Source organism: Bufo gargarizans, chromosome 7, assembly GCF_014858855.1.
Source record: "Bufo gargarizans isolate SCDJY-AF-19 chromosome 7, ASM1485885v1, whole genome shotgun sequence".
In the NCBI taxonomy this organism is placed as follows: domain Eukaryota; kingdom Metazoa; phylum Chordata; class Amphibia; order Anura; family Bufonidae; genus Bufo; species Bufo gargarizans.
Genome location: NC_058086.1, coordinates 179,277,820 through 179,293,375, shown reverse-complemented (window position 1 = coordinate 179,293,375; position 15,556 = coordinate 179,277,820). Strand labels below are relative to the sequence as shown.

Here is a 15,556-nt window from a genome sequence, read left to right as displayed (position 1 = left end):
GGTTGCTAGGATGAAAGTCTATTCACTGTGTTATTTTCCCTTATAACATGGTTATAAGGGAAAATAATAGCATTCTTTAATAAAGAATGCTTAGCAGAAGTTCAATTGAGGGTTAAAAAATAATAAATGAACTCACCTCCTGCAATTGATTGCGTACTGCCGGTCTCCTGTTCTTTCTTCAGGACCTGTCAAAGGACCTGTGGTGACATCACTGTACTCATCACATGATCCATCACCATGGTAATGGACCATGTGATTAGCTCAGTGACGTCACCACAGGTCCACAGGTTCTTTGACAGGTCCTAAAGAAAGAACAGGAGACTGGCAGCTACGGGATCAATTGGAGGAGGCGAGTAATTATTATTTTTTTAACCCTCATTGGCACTGCGCCACCAATGTTTATAATATTGGGGTGTTGGGGGGGGCACTGCGCCACCAATGAAGATAACTGACCTGTTAATACAAATACAGGAGGCGGGTGCCGGAATAAAATAGCCGGCACCTGACCTCTGACAGGGAGCTGCGATCAGTGGCCGTTAACCCCTCAGGTACCACACCTGAGGGGTTAACTGCAGCGGATCGCAGCTCCCTGTCAGAGGTCGGGTGCCAGCTATTTGATCATCTTATATGTCTTATATGTGCAATTTTTCATGCAGCTCTGGCTCCATAGAAGTGAATAAGGCTTGTGTGAAAAATGGATGGCATTAGGATGCAATGCGTTATTTTGTTTTTACTGATGGGTTACATGATTGTTCTTCGGTTTTTCTTCAAGCACGTGAAAAACGAATGCAATCCAGATGGAAAAAAAAAAAAAAAAACACGTACTGAACGCAAATTGCAGAAAAAAAACTGATTTAACTTTTCCCTGAACAGATCCTGACACAATCCGTATCGCTCGTGTGAAAGAGGCCTAAGTCTATGAGGCCTGCTCTATTTTAACACTGAAATATTTTACCAACATAAATTTTCTTGAATTGCAATGCTCAAAGATTTTTAAAATCAAATTTTTTTTTATGCGCCATTTTTAGAGACTAGTCCGAAAAAACAACAGCTATTATGAAAACTCCTGACATGAATATGTACCAGAAGATACGTAGAAGAATCCTACGCACTGTAGCGGCTCAGAAATTCTGTACATTTTACTCAGTTATTTTTCCACTGGTATTACCCTCTCCGTGATATGGAAACCCAGCCAGATCACGTCAGTAAAATTTACAGTTAAGCCCTGTCAACATTTATTTGACTCCAAAAACACAAAAGGCCTTGCAGCCTGTAATGGAGATTGCTAGAGGGAGGACAAGTCTAGATGAGCTCACCAGAGTGTTAGATGAGCCAGGAAAATGGGAATTAAAAGACAAAGCTGCTGGCATTAATATACAAGGAGCAAACAGAAACTCGCTGCCCTGATGAGAACTTAGATGAGAAATTGGATGAAATACTTGCAGTTGCTTAAGGCCTCCTGCACGCAAACACGTGGGGCAGCCACAGCGCATCGTTGACCTATTCACTTTAATGGGTCCGCGATCCTTCCGTTCCGCAAAAAGATAGGACATGTCCTATCTTTTTGCGGAACGGAAGTACGGGACAGAACCCCACTGAAGCACTCCATATTTTTCAGACCATTTAACACACAACCATAATGCACCTAGAATAAAGAGAGAAAACTCCCCAAGATCAATCAGACCCCATTGCTTCGCAGATCTAAGATCAGACACCCATCCCTCAGCTCAATTAAACAAAAAAATAAATAAAAAATAATTACTTGCCTCTTCTGCTCCAGACCGTGCGCTCTTGCTGCACTCACCACTGCCTGGTCTTCTTCTGGGCCCTGCGCTACACAGTGACCTGCCCTACCCTCATGTGCTGGGCTGGCATATCAGATTCCAATACCACCTAGGTCCAAGCATGCAGTCACAGAGAAACACTGGTTTACAACTCGCCACGTTTCAGGGATATTATACTCCCCTTCACCGGGAGCAAAATAAACATCTTGTAACATGAGAAGCTTGACCTACTAGAGGAGTGATGGCGAACCTTTTACGGACCGAGTGCCCAAACTGTAACCCAAAACCCATATATTTAATCGCAAAGTGCCAACACGGCAATTTACCCTGAATACTACAGTCCGATATAGTATATCTCCCATGTACTTTAGCTATAATAGCCTGCCTACATTCAGTGCGCTGCCTGTGCCGTTCATAGTGCGCCCTACGCTGATGAGTGGTAGGAAAAGTCAGTTGAAGTGCCTTTGGTTGCTGTCCCACTGGTTGCTGTCCCACTCCACTGCAGTGGTGTCCAGTAAGAACTTAAAGGGAAACTGCAGTTTGTTTAAAGTGATGATCTATCCTCTGGATACACTTGTTATCTCTGGCAGTCTTGTAGAGTAGAATGAGACGCAAATACGCATGCAGTTCCATTCAAGCCTGGACACTCGGGTTGTCATGATCGGCAGAGACCCCATCAGTCCGACCCCCACTGATCAGACATTTATCCCACAATCCCTTTAATACAAATATCTAGTTGGCTTATGATGTGGCTGCAACTTACTGCAAAAAATAAAAATAATAATTTAAAGGGGTTCTGCAGTTTTTTTAAACTGATGATCTATCCTCTTTATAGATCATCGGCATCTGCTCGGTGGGGTTCCGACACCCGGGACCCTGGCCGATCAGCTGTTTGAGAAAGCAGCAGCACCGCAGCCTTCTCACTGTTTACCGCTGGCCCAGTGACATCACAACTAGTATCAACTGGCATGGGCGGGGCTAAGCTTCCGACACCCGAGACCACCCGCCGGTCAGCTGTTTCGCCCAGGCCAGTTGATACTAGTCGTGATGTCACTGGGCCAGCGGTAAACAGTGAGAAGGCTGCGGTGCTGCTGGAGCGCTTCTGCCTTCTCAAACAGCTGATCGGCCGGGGTCCCAGGTGTCGGACCCCACCGATCAGATGCCGATGATCTATAAAGAGGATAGATCATCAGTTTAAAGAAACTGCAGAACCCCTTTAAATTATTATTTATATTTTTTGCAGTAAGTTGCAGCCACATCATAAGCAAACTAGATATTTGTATTAAAGGGATTATGGGATAAATGTCTGATCGGTGGGGGTCGGAATGATGGGGTCTCTGCCGATCATGACAACCCGAGTCTTCGGGTTTGAATGGAACAGCATGCGCATTTGCGGCTCATTCTACTCTACAAGACTGCCAGAGATAACAAGTGTTCCCACTCTGCTACCTACAGCAGTCCTAAAGAGTTGAATGGAGCAGCCGACATATGGTCGGACCTCTACTAGTTACACAGTTAGCCTCTATCTTGTGGAGGGAAAACGTTAGTTATCGTGGAACAAACCCTTTAAACGCGTCACAGAAAAAAGAGGCAATCTCAACTAAATTCTAACTTTTACTGGCGATTTTATATAAAAATTGATGTTCTCATCACGTTTTTTTATGATCAACTTTATGGTTATTAGCTTAAAAAATACACAGACTGAAAGACAAAGGGGGTCATTTATTGAGACCAGTGTTTTAGACGCTGGTCTCAATAAGCCCCTGAGCTGGCGGTGGATCCGCTGAAGTTATATAGAGGCGCCGGCCCCATATCCATTTAGAACATTCTGTACACCTAAAACAGGCGTAGAAAATGATGAATCAGACGGGCCTGCCCGCTGGTCCCCTTCCTCTACCACGCCACACCCACTATTTTAGACCTGGCGTGAGCGGGGAAAAGTCGCAGACTGCCGCGCAAATGACCTTTGCGCCACAATCTGCGCCAGAAGTAGGCATGTTTCTGATCATAAATTACCCCAAAATGTTTTTTTTTTTTTTTTCAAATATACCCATTCAGTGACCATCCTGTGTCTACGAGGAGCCACTGATCTGTATAAATGGTTAGGGTACCACCAATCGCAGCCTGATCTTTATAGCAAAAAGGCAATATGACAATTCAAATAACTTAAAAAAAAAAAAAATATCTAAGTCTAAAATTTTAGGCTGATGATACATGGGGCATTCTTCATGTACCACTACTTCAGATATTATAATTCATACTGACAGGTTCACTTTAACAGTCATACAATAGCTAGAAGCATTGAAATATTTATCAGGAAAGGAACGCTACTAAAACCTCCAAGTCACAAGCTTAATCTGCTAATCATGTTACCGCCATTGATTCAGTGCAATCCCTTGTGTAACATAAAACGTCCAAAGCAAAGCAGTACTTACAGAAAGGGTTTCACTGTATAGAACATATTCATGAATAATTGGAATCAGATCGTTGGAGAGCTTAGAATTCAAGACTTCGGTGACCTTGGAGCACTTGTCTATGGAGCCCGCCATCCCTCTCAGAGGGTCTACCAGGTCCTCTTCAGAAGCCGACCATAAAGTGTAGATAGGGCCATATTCTTTCATCTCCTCATAATAATCTATGGAGTCAAAGATCACATTTAGAATAATAGAACATAAAATGGTCAATATGTTCCATTGTTAAATGGTCTACAAAGTAGCAATTGAATAGGTGGAGATCCGACAGATGGAAACCTCTCTGATCGCCAGAATGGGGCAATCTTACTGCCCCCTTTCTTCAGGAGAGATCTCAGCTAGCAAACTGGCGAATGGAGCTCAGTTTCCTTTAGTACTATAGAAACTGAATGGAGCACCAGGGTACATGCACGATGGCTGCTTCATTCAAACTTCCATGGTCTTGCAGTTGAGAGGTATGGAGCACAGGGTTCCCTGCTCTAGGAATCAGTGGTGGTCCCAGCAGTTGGACTCCATGGGAGTTGATTTACAATCTGCTTAGTCTACAGTTTGAGGCAGGGGCGGACTGGCCATAAATACCTACAGGGAAACTTCCCAGTAGGCCGAAGCCCTCCTCATGGCCACTAGCCATGGTTAGTAATGATCTGACGCTCCCCTCCTGACCGCTGAATTCAACTGTATTGCCATCCTGAGGCAACTGGTATAGGAGAACAGAACATTGCAGCTGGCCCTGACAACCACATTGGGGCAGTTTTTGCGGAGCCATTTTGTGCTGCTGGGGCAATATTTTGTGATGCACTGTGGTATTTGCCTCTGCTGGGGAGGTATAATGTACTGCAATACGGTATTGCTGGCGTTTCGTATTTATGCTGAGCCTGCCTTCTGTCAATTTGGGCCAAACTACAAAATAGGGCCACTTAATTTTTTTTCCAGGGCCACTTTAATTTCCCAGTCCGACCCTGGTTAGCCCAGCAGTAGGACCCCACCAACCAAATACCTATCCCCTCTCCTGTGGATAGGGCATGGAGTCAAATTACCGGAATACCTCTCCAAGTAATAAAATAGCAAATACCTTTTTCTTCTTTAATAATTCTTTGTGATACTTTGTCTAATACAGATATTTTCTGCCCAAAAGCTTCCATATATTCTCCCAATTCCATAAACTCATCAGGGCGATTTTTCACTCCCCTTACAGAAGACGCTACAGCTTTGATCGTCTGCCCCATTCTGCTGAACAATCCAGGACCTTGTTTTTTGTGAGATGTCAGCTCCTGGAAGTGAAGGGAAAAAAAAAATCATAATTCAGGAATATAAAAGGTGGTCAAACACCTTCAATAGTTGTCATTCTTCTGCCCTCCCCCATACACATGCATGCTTGGCAGAGAGTGCATGTGTTCCGAATGAACGGACAACATTGGTGACGATTTATCTCCACTGAGAACAAAAGGATCGGGCATGTAAAAGGATGCCCGATCCTCATTTCCCCTGACATCAACGGATGGGAGAGCTTTAGGATACCTTCATATATATCACACAGTAGAGGCTTGCCCTGCCGAAATCATTAGATTTGGCCAACATTAAAGGGGTTGCCTCTCGTCAGTAAATGGCATTTATCATGGAGGCAAATTTAATACAAGGCACTTACTAATGTATGTCACTACTATGGAGGTCCAACGTCCCTCTTTCTTACTCACGAGCACGAGGAGTTAGTATGGAGCAGCAGATGAACATGCACCCTACATCTCTATGGGAACTCAATGCCATGAAGGAGTTAAAGAAAGAGCCATGTAGTTCCCTTAGGGTTACATGGAGCACCAGTGCACAGGCTCAATCACTGCTCTGAACAAAGGCCTCGCTGGGCGTGCTGCTGAGGACGAATGGAGCCATGTGCTTTGAGATCAGTGGGACCGATGAGCACTGCGGCCTCCTACTAGGCCAGTGACATCATGTTCATCAGTTTGTAATCAGAAGGGTTAATGTCATGGCTTTAAGAGTGTTTCTCTCCCTTTAAGACCAACTAATGCAGGGATGCTCAACCTGCGGCCCTCCAGTTGTTGCAAAACTACAACTCCCAGCATGCCCGGAAAGCCTATAGCCGAGCATGATGGGAGTTGTAGTTTTAAAACAGCTGGAGGGCCGCAGGTTGAGCATCCCTGAAGTAATGCAACTAACAGATACTGGATACTGAATCTTGTGGTGTGCCTTGTACAGATGGCACTACGCCGCATACCAATCTCATGAACCTTAGAGCATGCGCAGTTTTCTGCACCCGTTTAGCATGACCCTTAGGAGTCCCAGGTTTTGAAGGGGTGAGTTCTGCTAATACAGAAGTCTAAGTTTACAAGGGGGAGGGGGGTAATAATGTTTTCTGAGGTGCGTCATCAAGCAGCATTTGGATTCAGACGTCTGGTGGGTTCGCTACCATCAAGGAACTTCAGATACAACTCTTGGGCAACTCTTCATCCAAGGTTACTTTCAAACTAGCGTCTCTATGACTGATCTCAATACCGGAAAATGGTGACAAAACGTAACCGAACAGAACGGTGTGCTCCAAAATGCATTCCGTTCTGTTTGGTTGCGTTCTCATACCGAAGAGCAAACCGCAAAATGCTGCAGTTTTCTTTCAGTCATGGGAAGCGGAGCAAGACGGATTCGTCATGACCCACAATGCAAGTCAATGGGGACGTTTCTCTGACACAATAGAAAACTGATCCGTCCCCCATTGACTTTCAATGGAGTTAATGACGGATCAGTCTTGGCCATGTTAAAGATAATACAACCGGATCTGTTCATAATGGATGCAGACGGTTGTATTATCAGCAACGGAAATGTTTTTTTGCTGAACCCTGACGGATCCAGCAAAAACGCTAGTGTGAAAGTAGCCTTAGGGTTGAAGCTAATACATACTTGAGCATATTTGCATATTATCCAGAATAAAGTAACTTTTTCCCCCCATTGCTTTTGGTGTTGCAGTCCTTATTTCTCGTTAGCCTTTTGAGCTCACCTTGAAACAAAGTCACATGGCCTACAGACACATACAAGCTATACAATGTACAAGGTTTAGGGTCCATTCACGCGTCCGCAATTATGTTCCGCATTTTGCGGAACGGAATTGCGGACCCATTTATTTCTATGGGGCCACACAATGTGCTGCCCGGATCCGGAAATGCGGACAAAATTAGGCATATTCTATTATAGTGCCGGCGATGTGCGGTCCGCAAAATGCGGAATGCACATTGCCGGTGTCAGTGTTTTACGGATCCGTAAAGCACACACGGATGTGTGAATGGACCCTTATTCTAAGACAATCCCATTTAATCCACCATCAATGGGACTTGATTGCTAACACGGTCACAAAGTCTTCAGCTTCTAGTTTTGTGGAAGGGCATCAAATAAAAGCTCACATTAAAATATTCACATTCTTTTCATAAAAAAAAAAAAAATATGATTTCAGTTTCCTTGAAAGAAGTGTTTAAATATTAAAATTCATACGGGGAAAGCGCTTGTGCAGAAATAAAACATATCCCATTAAACGAGAAATGATTAAGACTAAAAAAGTTTTTAAACTATTACAGAACTCTTACCCAGGCTTGAGCGGTGAGGAAAATCTTGAAGTCTTCATTAAAGGTTAATGTGGGATGATCAGCTATTCTGTTCAAAAATTTATGCAGTGCCTTTCTCCGAGTCTCGATGAAATCGTCATTAAACCTTTCCACCATTCCTTTGACTATGAATTTCTCTGGTAAAGGCTTGGGAAGAGAAACATAAGCAGCGAGACCTTATCAACACACAAGCCATTTACTAATGATCAAGGTCTTACTTCTCAGACTACACAGCAGCAATGTCTTGGAGATAACGCAATGTCGCCCAAGGAATATTATATTCCGGATTGCCAATATCCTCAGGCAAAGCTTCTGAAAACCAGAGCTTGAAATAATCATGAACGAGGCCGGCCAAATGTTGCCTGGTTTCAAACCACATCATTTTGGATTGGAAGTTGACATTGTTTTAAAGGGGAATTAACAGATTACCACCCTAATAAAACAAAGCCTTTAATCAATGTATAGTAAAAAGTAACCCACAATTATAGACCTACACAAGAAATAATAAACAAACAAAAAAAGGATATTATCTTCTCCACGTAAATAGGAGAGGCTGTTCCGTAGGTACAGGTGTTGGTAATATGATGGGAGAACTACCCCTCATATTGACCCTACAATCAAGGCCCTGCCTACAAAACAGGACAGCCGCCCCGATATAGGAGGTTCCTGAACACGGGATCGCCCCTAAGCCCTTCTTTTCAGGGCCATCCAAGGGCGTATAGGAGGTTCCTGAACACGGGAACCTAACCGTTGCGCCACCATCTGCGCCTGAGATACGCCTGATTTAGGTGTATTTCAGCTTAGGGTACTTTCACACTTGCGTTGTTTGATTCCGGCAGGCAGTTCCGTTGCCTGAACTGACTGCCTGATCAGGCAAACTGTATGCAAACGGATATCATTGTTTCTGACTGATCAGGCATTTTTCAGACTGATCAGGATCCTGATCAGTCTGAAAAATGCCTGATCAGTCAGAAAAATGCATTGCAATGCATTGCAATACCGGATCCGTTTTTCCGGTGTCATCAGGCAAAACGGATCCGTTTTTTTTTTTTTTTCCTCATTTTTAAAGGTCTGCGCATGCGCAGACCGGAAGGACGGATCCGGCGATCCGGTATTTTGAATGCCGGATCCGGCACTAATACATTCCTATGGAAAAAATGCCGGATCCGGCATTCAGGCAAGTCTTCAGTTTTTTTCGCCGGAGATAAAACCGTAGCATGCTACGGTTTTCTCTTTTGCCTGATCAGTCAAAATGACTGAACTGAAGACATCCTGATGCATCCTGAACGGATTGCTCTCCATTCAGAATGCATGGGGATATGCCTGATCAGTTCTTTTCCGGTATAGAGCCCCTGTGACGGAACTCTATGCCGGAAAAGAAAAACGCTAATGTGAAAGTAGCCTTAGTAAATGGCCCCTTTAATTCTTTGGTCAAGTGTATCACTTGTATTATGGCAGACGGAGAGTCTAATGAAGCTAACTCAGCGCATCAAATATCTCAATGATGCTGTGAGTTTGGCTGAGTAGACCCATGGTCTGCAGTACAATGCACCCATAATACCTTGAGTGAAGCTGGCCTTGCCTAAAGAGCTGAATGCATCAATTAAAATGTACCTTCATTCTAATGAATAAAAGCCATGCATAACTGATGAGCATCATATGGCTACCTCAACAACTGTACCACCTCGCACGTACGAGCATCTCTCCACAATAAATTTCACCTTGGGTTTCATTCCAATGTCAAAATTAATTGGGGTTCTCCTGGAATTATTTAAAACGACTGCTGGCAACCTGTCCTAGAATATAAGGAGGACTGGTTGACTCCACTTGTTTGGCGGGTGAGGGGCCTCACTACACTGCTCTACAGTAGATGGTAATTATGTGCTCCTGCCTACGATATGCCATTATGGCTGAGCAGCCTGACAGGAACGCTCGGTAATGTGTAGTATATGCAAGTGCCAGAGCGCAATATGTAGTAAGGCCCCAAACCCTCACCCTCCCAGGCAGGTCCTCACGTGGTGACAACCAACTCTGCCCACATTCTAGGACAGATTGCTGGCAGACATTTTAAATCATTCCTAGAGAACTCCTTTAGGCCTCTTTCACACGAACGATACGGATTGGCTCAGGATGCATTCAGGGTGCGTTCAGTGAAACTCGCACCATTTTGCAAGCAAGTTCAGTCAGTTTTGTTTGCGATTGCGTTAAACAGCGTTTCAGTTTTTTGCTCGAGGGTTCAATCCGTTTTGATGCGTTTTTCACGAGCGGGAAAAAACCTGAAGGTTTACAAATAAGGGTGGGTTCACATCAGCGTTACGTATTCCGTTATGGCTTTCTGTTATAACGGAAGATAACAGAATCCATAAGACTGAAATCAAAACGGAAGCCTTTAAGAGGCATTCCGTTTTGATTGTTCATAATACAAGTCTATGGGCAGCATAACGGATCCATTATGCAGGAGTCCAGTCCTGCATAATGGAAACCAGGACGGATCCGTTATGCTGCCCATAGACTTGTATTATGACGGAATGCAAAACAGAAGCCTTTAAAAGGCATTCCGTTTTGCTTTCTGTCATAATAGAAGTCTATGGGAATCATAACGGATCCGTCTGGTCCCCGTTATGCAGAACGGACAAAAAAGTCCTTTCAACAGGACTTTGTTTTCCCGTCTTGCACAACGGGAACCAGACGGATGAGTTATGATTCCCAAAGACTTCAATTATGATGGAAAGCAAAATGGAATGCCTCTTAAAGGCTTCCGTTTTGACTTCAGTCTTTTGGATTCCATTATTTTCCGTTATAACGAAAATAATTAATGGAATACATAACGCTGATGTGAACCCACCCTCACATCTCCTTGCAACTATCTGTGAAAAACGCATTGCACCCGGACTATATCTGGATGCAATTCATTTTTTCACTAAAGCGCCGTTCACTTCTATGGGGCCAGGTCTTAAAAAGCAGAATATAGAACATGCTGTGATTCTCACGCAACGCAGAACTGATGCGTGAAAAAAAAACAAAAAAAAACGCGCATGTGCATAGACCCATTGAAAAGAATTGGTCAGGATTCAGCGCGGGTGTTATGTGTTCACTTCACGCATCGCACCTGCGCTGATCGCACCTCGTGTGAAAAGGGCCTTAAGGATTTTTCCCATTTGTCTTTCGTACGAAGAAAAGTAATTCCAAGTTGTATTACAGACGTATTCTTTACTGGACGCATTGATTATGGGGAGGCTCTCCCCTACAGTATACCAGCGTCTCAGTGGGCCACCATACCGTCACCTGCACAGAACTTACCGGAATTATTAAAGTTGGATGGGCCTCTTCAAGTCTGCTTTTTAGCCACAAGAAATCCTGATAACGTCTCCTAACTTCGAATTCACTAGAGTCAAACTCACTGCGAGTTGTCTGGAAATAGAACAACTAATACTTAATAATAAATCGATCACTGCAGCAAACAATATAGATCAAGGAGTAAAACTCAGGAGCGTGCGGTCGTGGCGTTCATACTGCGGCCGTGCATCTGCAGGGATCAGGTTTTTCTTATTATACCGTACAGTAGGTCCAACTCTGCATATACCTTCTACAACTATTTCTGCAGAGCCGACCCCCGGAGGTGTTAAGGGTCATAGAAAATCGAGTTTTGACTCGTTAATGCTGCAAGGGAGCTAGATTGTTATTGAGGGAACAATACAATGCTGCATTAATAAAAATACTAAAATACCTCAGAGGATTTCACCTGTAATAATGCATCCTTGTAATGGAGCACAACACTGCGTTTTGTAAATTCATCCTGAATTATAAGTCTTCTTAAATACCGAGCTGCCCATGAAAAGTCCTACCAGTCCCTGCAGGTGGCCTAAAGAACTGTACAATTGTCGGTATTACATGGACATATTTCAGGTCAGTGGTCTCCTTTTATCCCTCTACCGACATATCTATTTTAAAGGGGTTTTCCAAGTGTTTTTCACTGAGGTCATCAGCATCTGATCTGTGGGGCTCCGATCAGATACTGATGACCTCAGTGTCTGATCATGGCACGGACTTCTCCAGCTTTTCCTAGGCCGTGTGACATCACTTCCATCTGTCACGTGGCCTAGGTGCAGCTCAGCTCAGCTCAGAAGTAAATGGGGCTGAGCGGGATACCAAGCACAGGCGCTATACAATGTACGGCGCTGTGCTTAGTGATATGGCGATAGCACTACTGTGAGCGCTGGTGCCTTCTCAAAAAGCCCCAGTTGTCTGACCCCCACCCAAGGGACAGGTCATCAGTAAAAAATAAAAACTTTGAAAGCCCCTTTAGGGTCCATTCACACGTCCGTAGTGTATTCCGGACCCAGGTCGCAATTGCGGATAAGAATAGGACATGTTCTAATTTTTTTGCGGAGCAGAGGCCTGGAAGTTCGGGGCCGCGCTCTGGAAATGAGGATGCGGAGAGCACATAGTGTGCTCTCCGCATCTCTTCCGGCCCCATAGAGAATGAATGGATCCGCACCCGTTCCTGATATTGATTGGATCAGCAATTGTGCATGCACCGCTACCAGGCCATTGCCATCTTGACTTCAAGCTCAGTTGCACACGGCACACAGCAAAATAAAAGTTGCTTTCCTGCGATCCTGCCCGCGGGACAAATTAGAAAAGGACATTGTTAAAAAGCGGTTTAGGGGGCATTTTGGCAGTAACAAGTTCCCTTTAAAGAGGTATTCCAGGATTTTAATATTGATGGCCTACCCTCGGGGTACGCTATCAATACCTGTTCGGCAGAAGTCAGGCATCCCACACCCCCTCTCTACTGATCAGCACCAGAACTCACAGCTCTGTCCACCGTGTAGTGGACAGCGCTGGTTACTGACCTACCGCTACTGTTAAAGTGAATGGGAGCAGATCAGCAGTAACCAGCTCCGTCCATTAAACAATACACCCTAATAGCTCGGGATCAAACATAGGTTTTAAAATTCTGGAATACCACTTTAAAAGGGGAATAAATAATAAAAAAATTACTTAAATATTACTTTATTATAAATATATTTACAAATATTTTTCATTACTTAGAATGGCTTGTTTTGTCGGGAGAGCAATCATTAAGAGAAATAAAATGGCTGCTGTCCTAATCACAGAGGAGGACAAGTTACTTCACAACACTGAGATAAAGAGCTGCCTCATCCTCCTCTCTGCTCAACTTGTCAGGGATTATGATCCTGAATACAGGTGAATCTATGTGAGAATGGAGATGATGGAGACATGAGAGGGGGGTGAGGAGTGGCTAATGAGCAGCAGCACTTGTATGCAGTCTCCATTACCACAGCCTGTCCTGTTCGTCCTCTCTGTAACTAAATTCCCCAGAGAATCAGCTTAAGATCTTCTCTGTATTCAGGATCATAATCCCTGACAAGTAGAGAGGAGGAGGATGAGGCAGCTCTTTACCTCAGTGTTCTGAAGTAACTTGTCCTCATGCGTGATCAGGACAGATTTTGCGTGAACTAATGGGACAGCGACCATTTTGTTTCCCCCTGAAAAAATTAGCCATTATAAATAAAGGTATTTGAGAATATAGACACAAAGGTATTTACTAAAATAGACGTATCACAAGAGGTGATATTTCCTCTGTAAATAACGTGATAAGGTAAAGGAAGAAGCGTAGAGGAAATTTTATATTCTTGTTTGGTTGCCCATGTGAAATTGTTCATTAGAGATTTTCATTAGTTTTAAGTCTTCTACCATGGCATGAAGAACCCAATTATAACTTAAATGCTATGGAAACTTTCAGGGAAATTTTTTATGGTTGCATTTTACTAGTTTTGGGCTAAAAAAATCATTTTTCAATATGTCTATTAAAAAAAACTCAGCTTTTTCTGAGATACAAGAGTTAAAATCAGTCAGTTTGCAAGCTGTCACTTAATGTTTTCTTTGAATCCAGCCATCTGAAGGCTCATATGTAGATCTTATCTCAGACCTCCTGACCTCATTAACACTGATCATAGCTCAACTCTTATCAAACTGAAAAGAATATATATATATGTCTAAAGTAAGTGTTTATGAGGTCAGGAGATCAGAGATGAGAGCTACACATGAGCCGTCAGATGACTGGATTCAAAGAAAACGCTAAGCGACAGCATGTAAGCACACTGAAATTTAACTCTTGCATCTCAGAAACATTTTTAAATAACGACCAATTACAAAAATTATTTGTAGAGCAAAATGAGTAAAATGCAATCATAAAAAATGCCCACAGCCTTTAAGTCGAGCAACAACAAAACATTTTGATAATCCATACAAACACATAGTATATAATGCAAAGTGCGTGTTGCTATTATCCTAGGAATAAGAATACATGAAAGTGATTTTAGATTCCTTTTACAGTTTTCACAAGTACGGTGAGACAAGCAACCAAGAAATTCTAGAAGTTAATACAGACCTTCGTTGCAATTCTATAGGTAATAAAAGTTTCAATGGCAGTAATATGACTTTCAGGCTCATCGACTGTAATGAAGAGGTCCTTGACTTCAGGTTCATCCTCAAACTTAACCTGGTTTATCATGGATGATGGAGAGGCCAGCATCAGTGGACTGAATGAACTGCCATCATGGAGATTAGCGTCCTATAATAAATAGATAAAGCGCCATCACAATGGATACATCACCGGTAAGGCCTGTTAACAATATAGATGCTGATAGCGGATAAGAAAAAAAAAAAAGTACATTTAAAAAAAATAAAAAATAATGTTAAAGATGTATGAACTAAACAAAGAACAAACTAATTGTGACCGTGAACATCGTCAGGGCAGTCAATGGTGGATTGTGCCTGTACCTTAGGTTCGTCTGCTTCAGAACTAGAGATGAGCGAATTTACAGTTATGAATTTAGTTCACGCTTCGTTAACTGGTAAAAGGTGAATTGCGTTATGGAGTCCGTTACCACGGACCATAAGGCAGTTCTATGACAGAATGTATAATAGAATGCCTTTAGAGGCGTTCCGTTATTCATTCCGTCATAACAGAAGTCTATGGGCTGCATAACGGATCAGTCCCGTTTCATCAAGAGGGGGCTACACATACATAATATAAAAATAAAATTACAATAAACAAGAGGAGGAGAGGCCAGTGCCCGCAATAGAGCTTACAAACTACATATGGTGACAACTGACCATTACCATTCCCCTTGTCAAAGGGGCATGTCCCGACACACACTGTCCAATTGGTGCTGTCAGTGCTAGACTCTGTAGGGACATGCCCCTTTCACAAGGGGAATGGTAACACCCAGGCGTTGATTTTTCATAAATATATAGGAGGAATAACAGAGGAACAGCACAATGCAGAGCACTTAGAGAAGATGTGCCAGCATTTTTCTCATAGGAAACACAAGTGTTTACAGAAACAAAGACGTCAGTAGTGGTGACGGGTCCTCAGTAAACTGCTTCTCGGAGTTAAATATCGATGGCTCATCCTCAGGATAGGTCATCAATGTCAGTCTGGTGGAGACAACACTGTCAGCACCTTTGCTGATTGGCTGTTTGAAGAGGTCACGGTGCTTGGACAAGTCCCACGGCCTCTTCATACTATAACAAGCACAGCGCTGTACACTGTGTAACAGCTATACTTTACAGCTCAAACCCATTTACTTGAATGGGATGGAGGTGCAGATAGGCAACAAAACCAATGGATGTGACATCACAAGCCAAGGCTCCAGTCTCTTCAAAC

At 43.3% G+C, this 15,556-nt stretch overlaps 1 protein-coding gene across 1 annotated transcript in view; it reads right to left on the bottom strand.

The window, feature by feature from the left end:
- SNX7 (sorting nexin 7) overlaps positions 1-15,556 on the bottom strand; it is a 106,009-nt gene that overhangs the window by 56,054 nt on the left and 34,399 nt on the right. The window contains exons 2-6 of the mRNA XM_044301486.1: positions 14,276-14,458; positions 11,158-11,268; positions 7,840-8,004; positions 5,328-5,526; positions 4,220-4,419 (exon numbers count right to left, since the gene is read on the bottom strand). Coding sequence (XP_044157421.1) covers positions 4,220-4,419; positions 5,328-5,526; positions 7,840-8,004; positions 11,158-11,268; positions 14,276-14,458 — 858 coding nt within the window. The remainder of the gene's footprint in view (positions 1-4,219; positions 4,420-5,327; positions 5,527-7,839; positions 8,005-11,157; positions 11,269-14,275; positions 14,459-15,556) is intronic.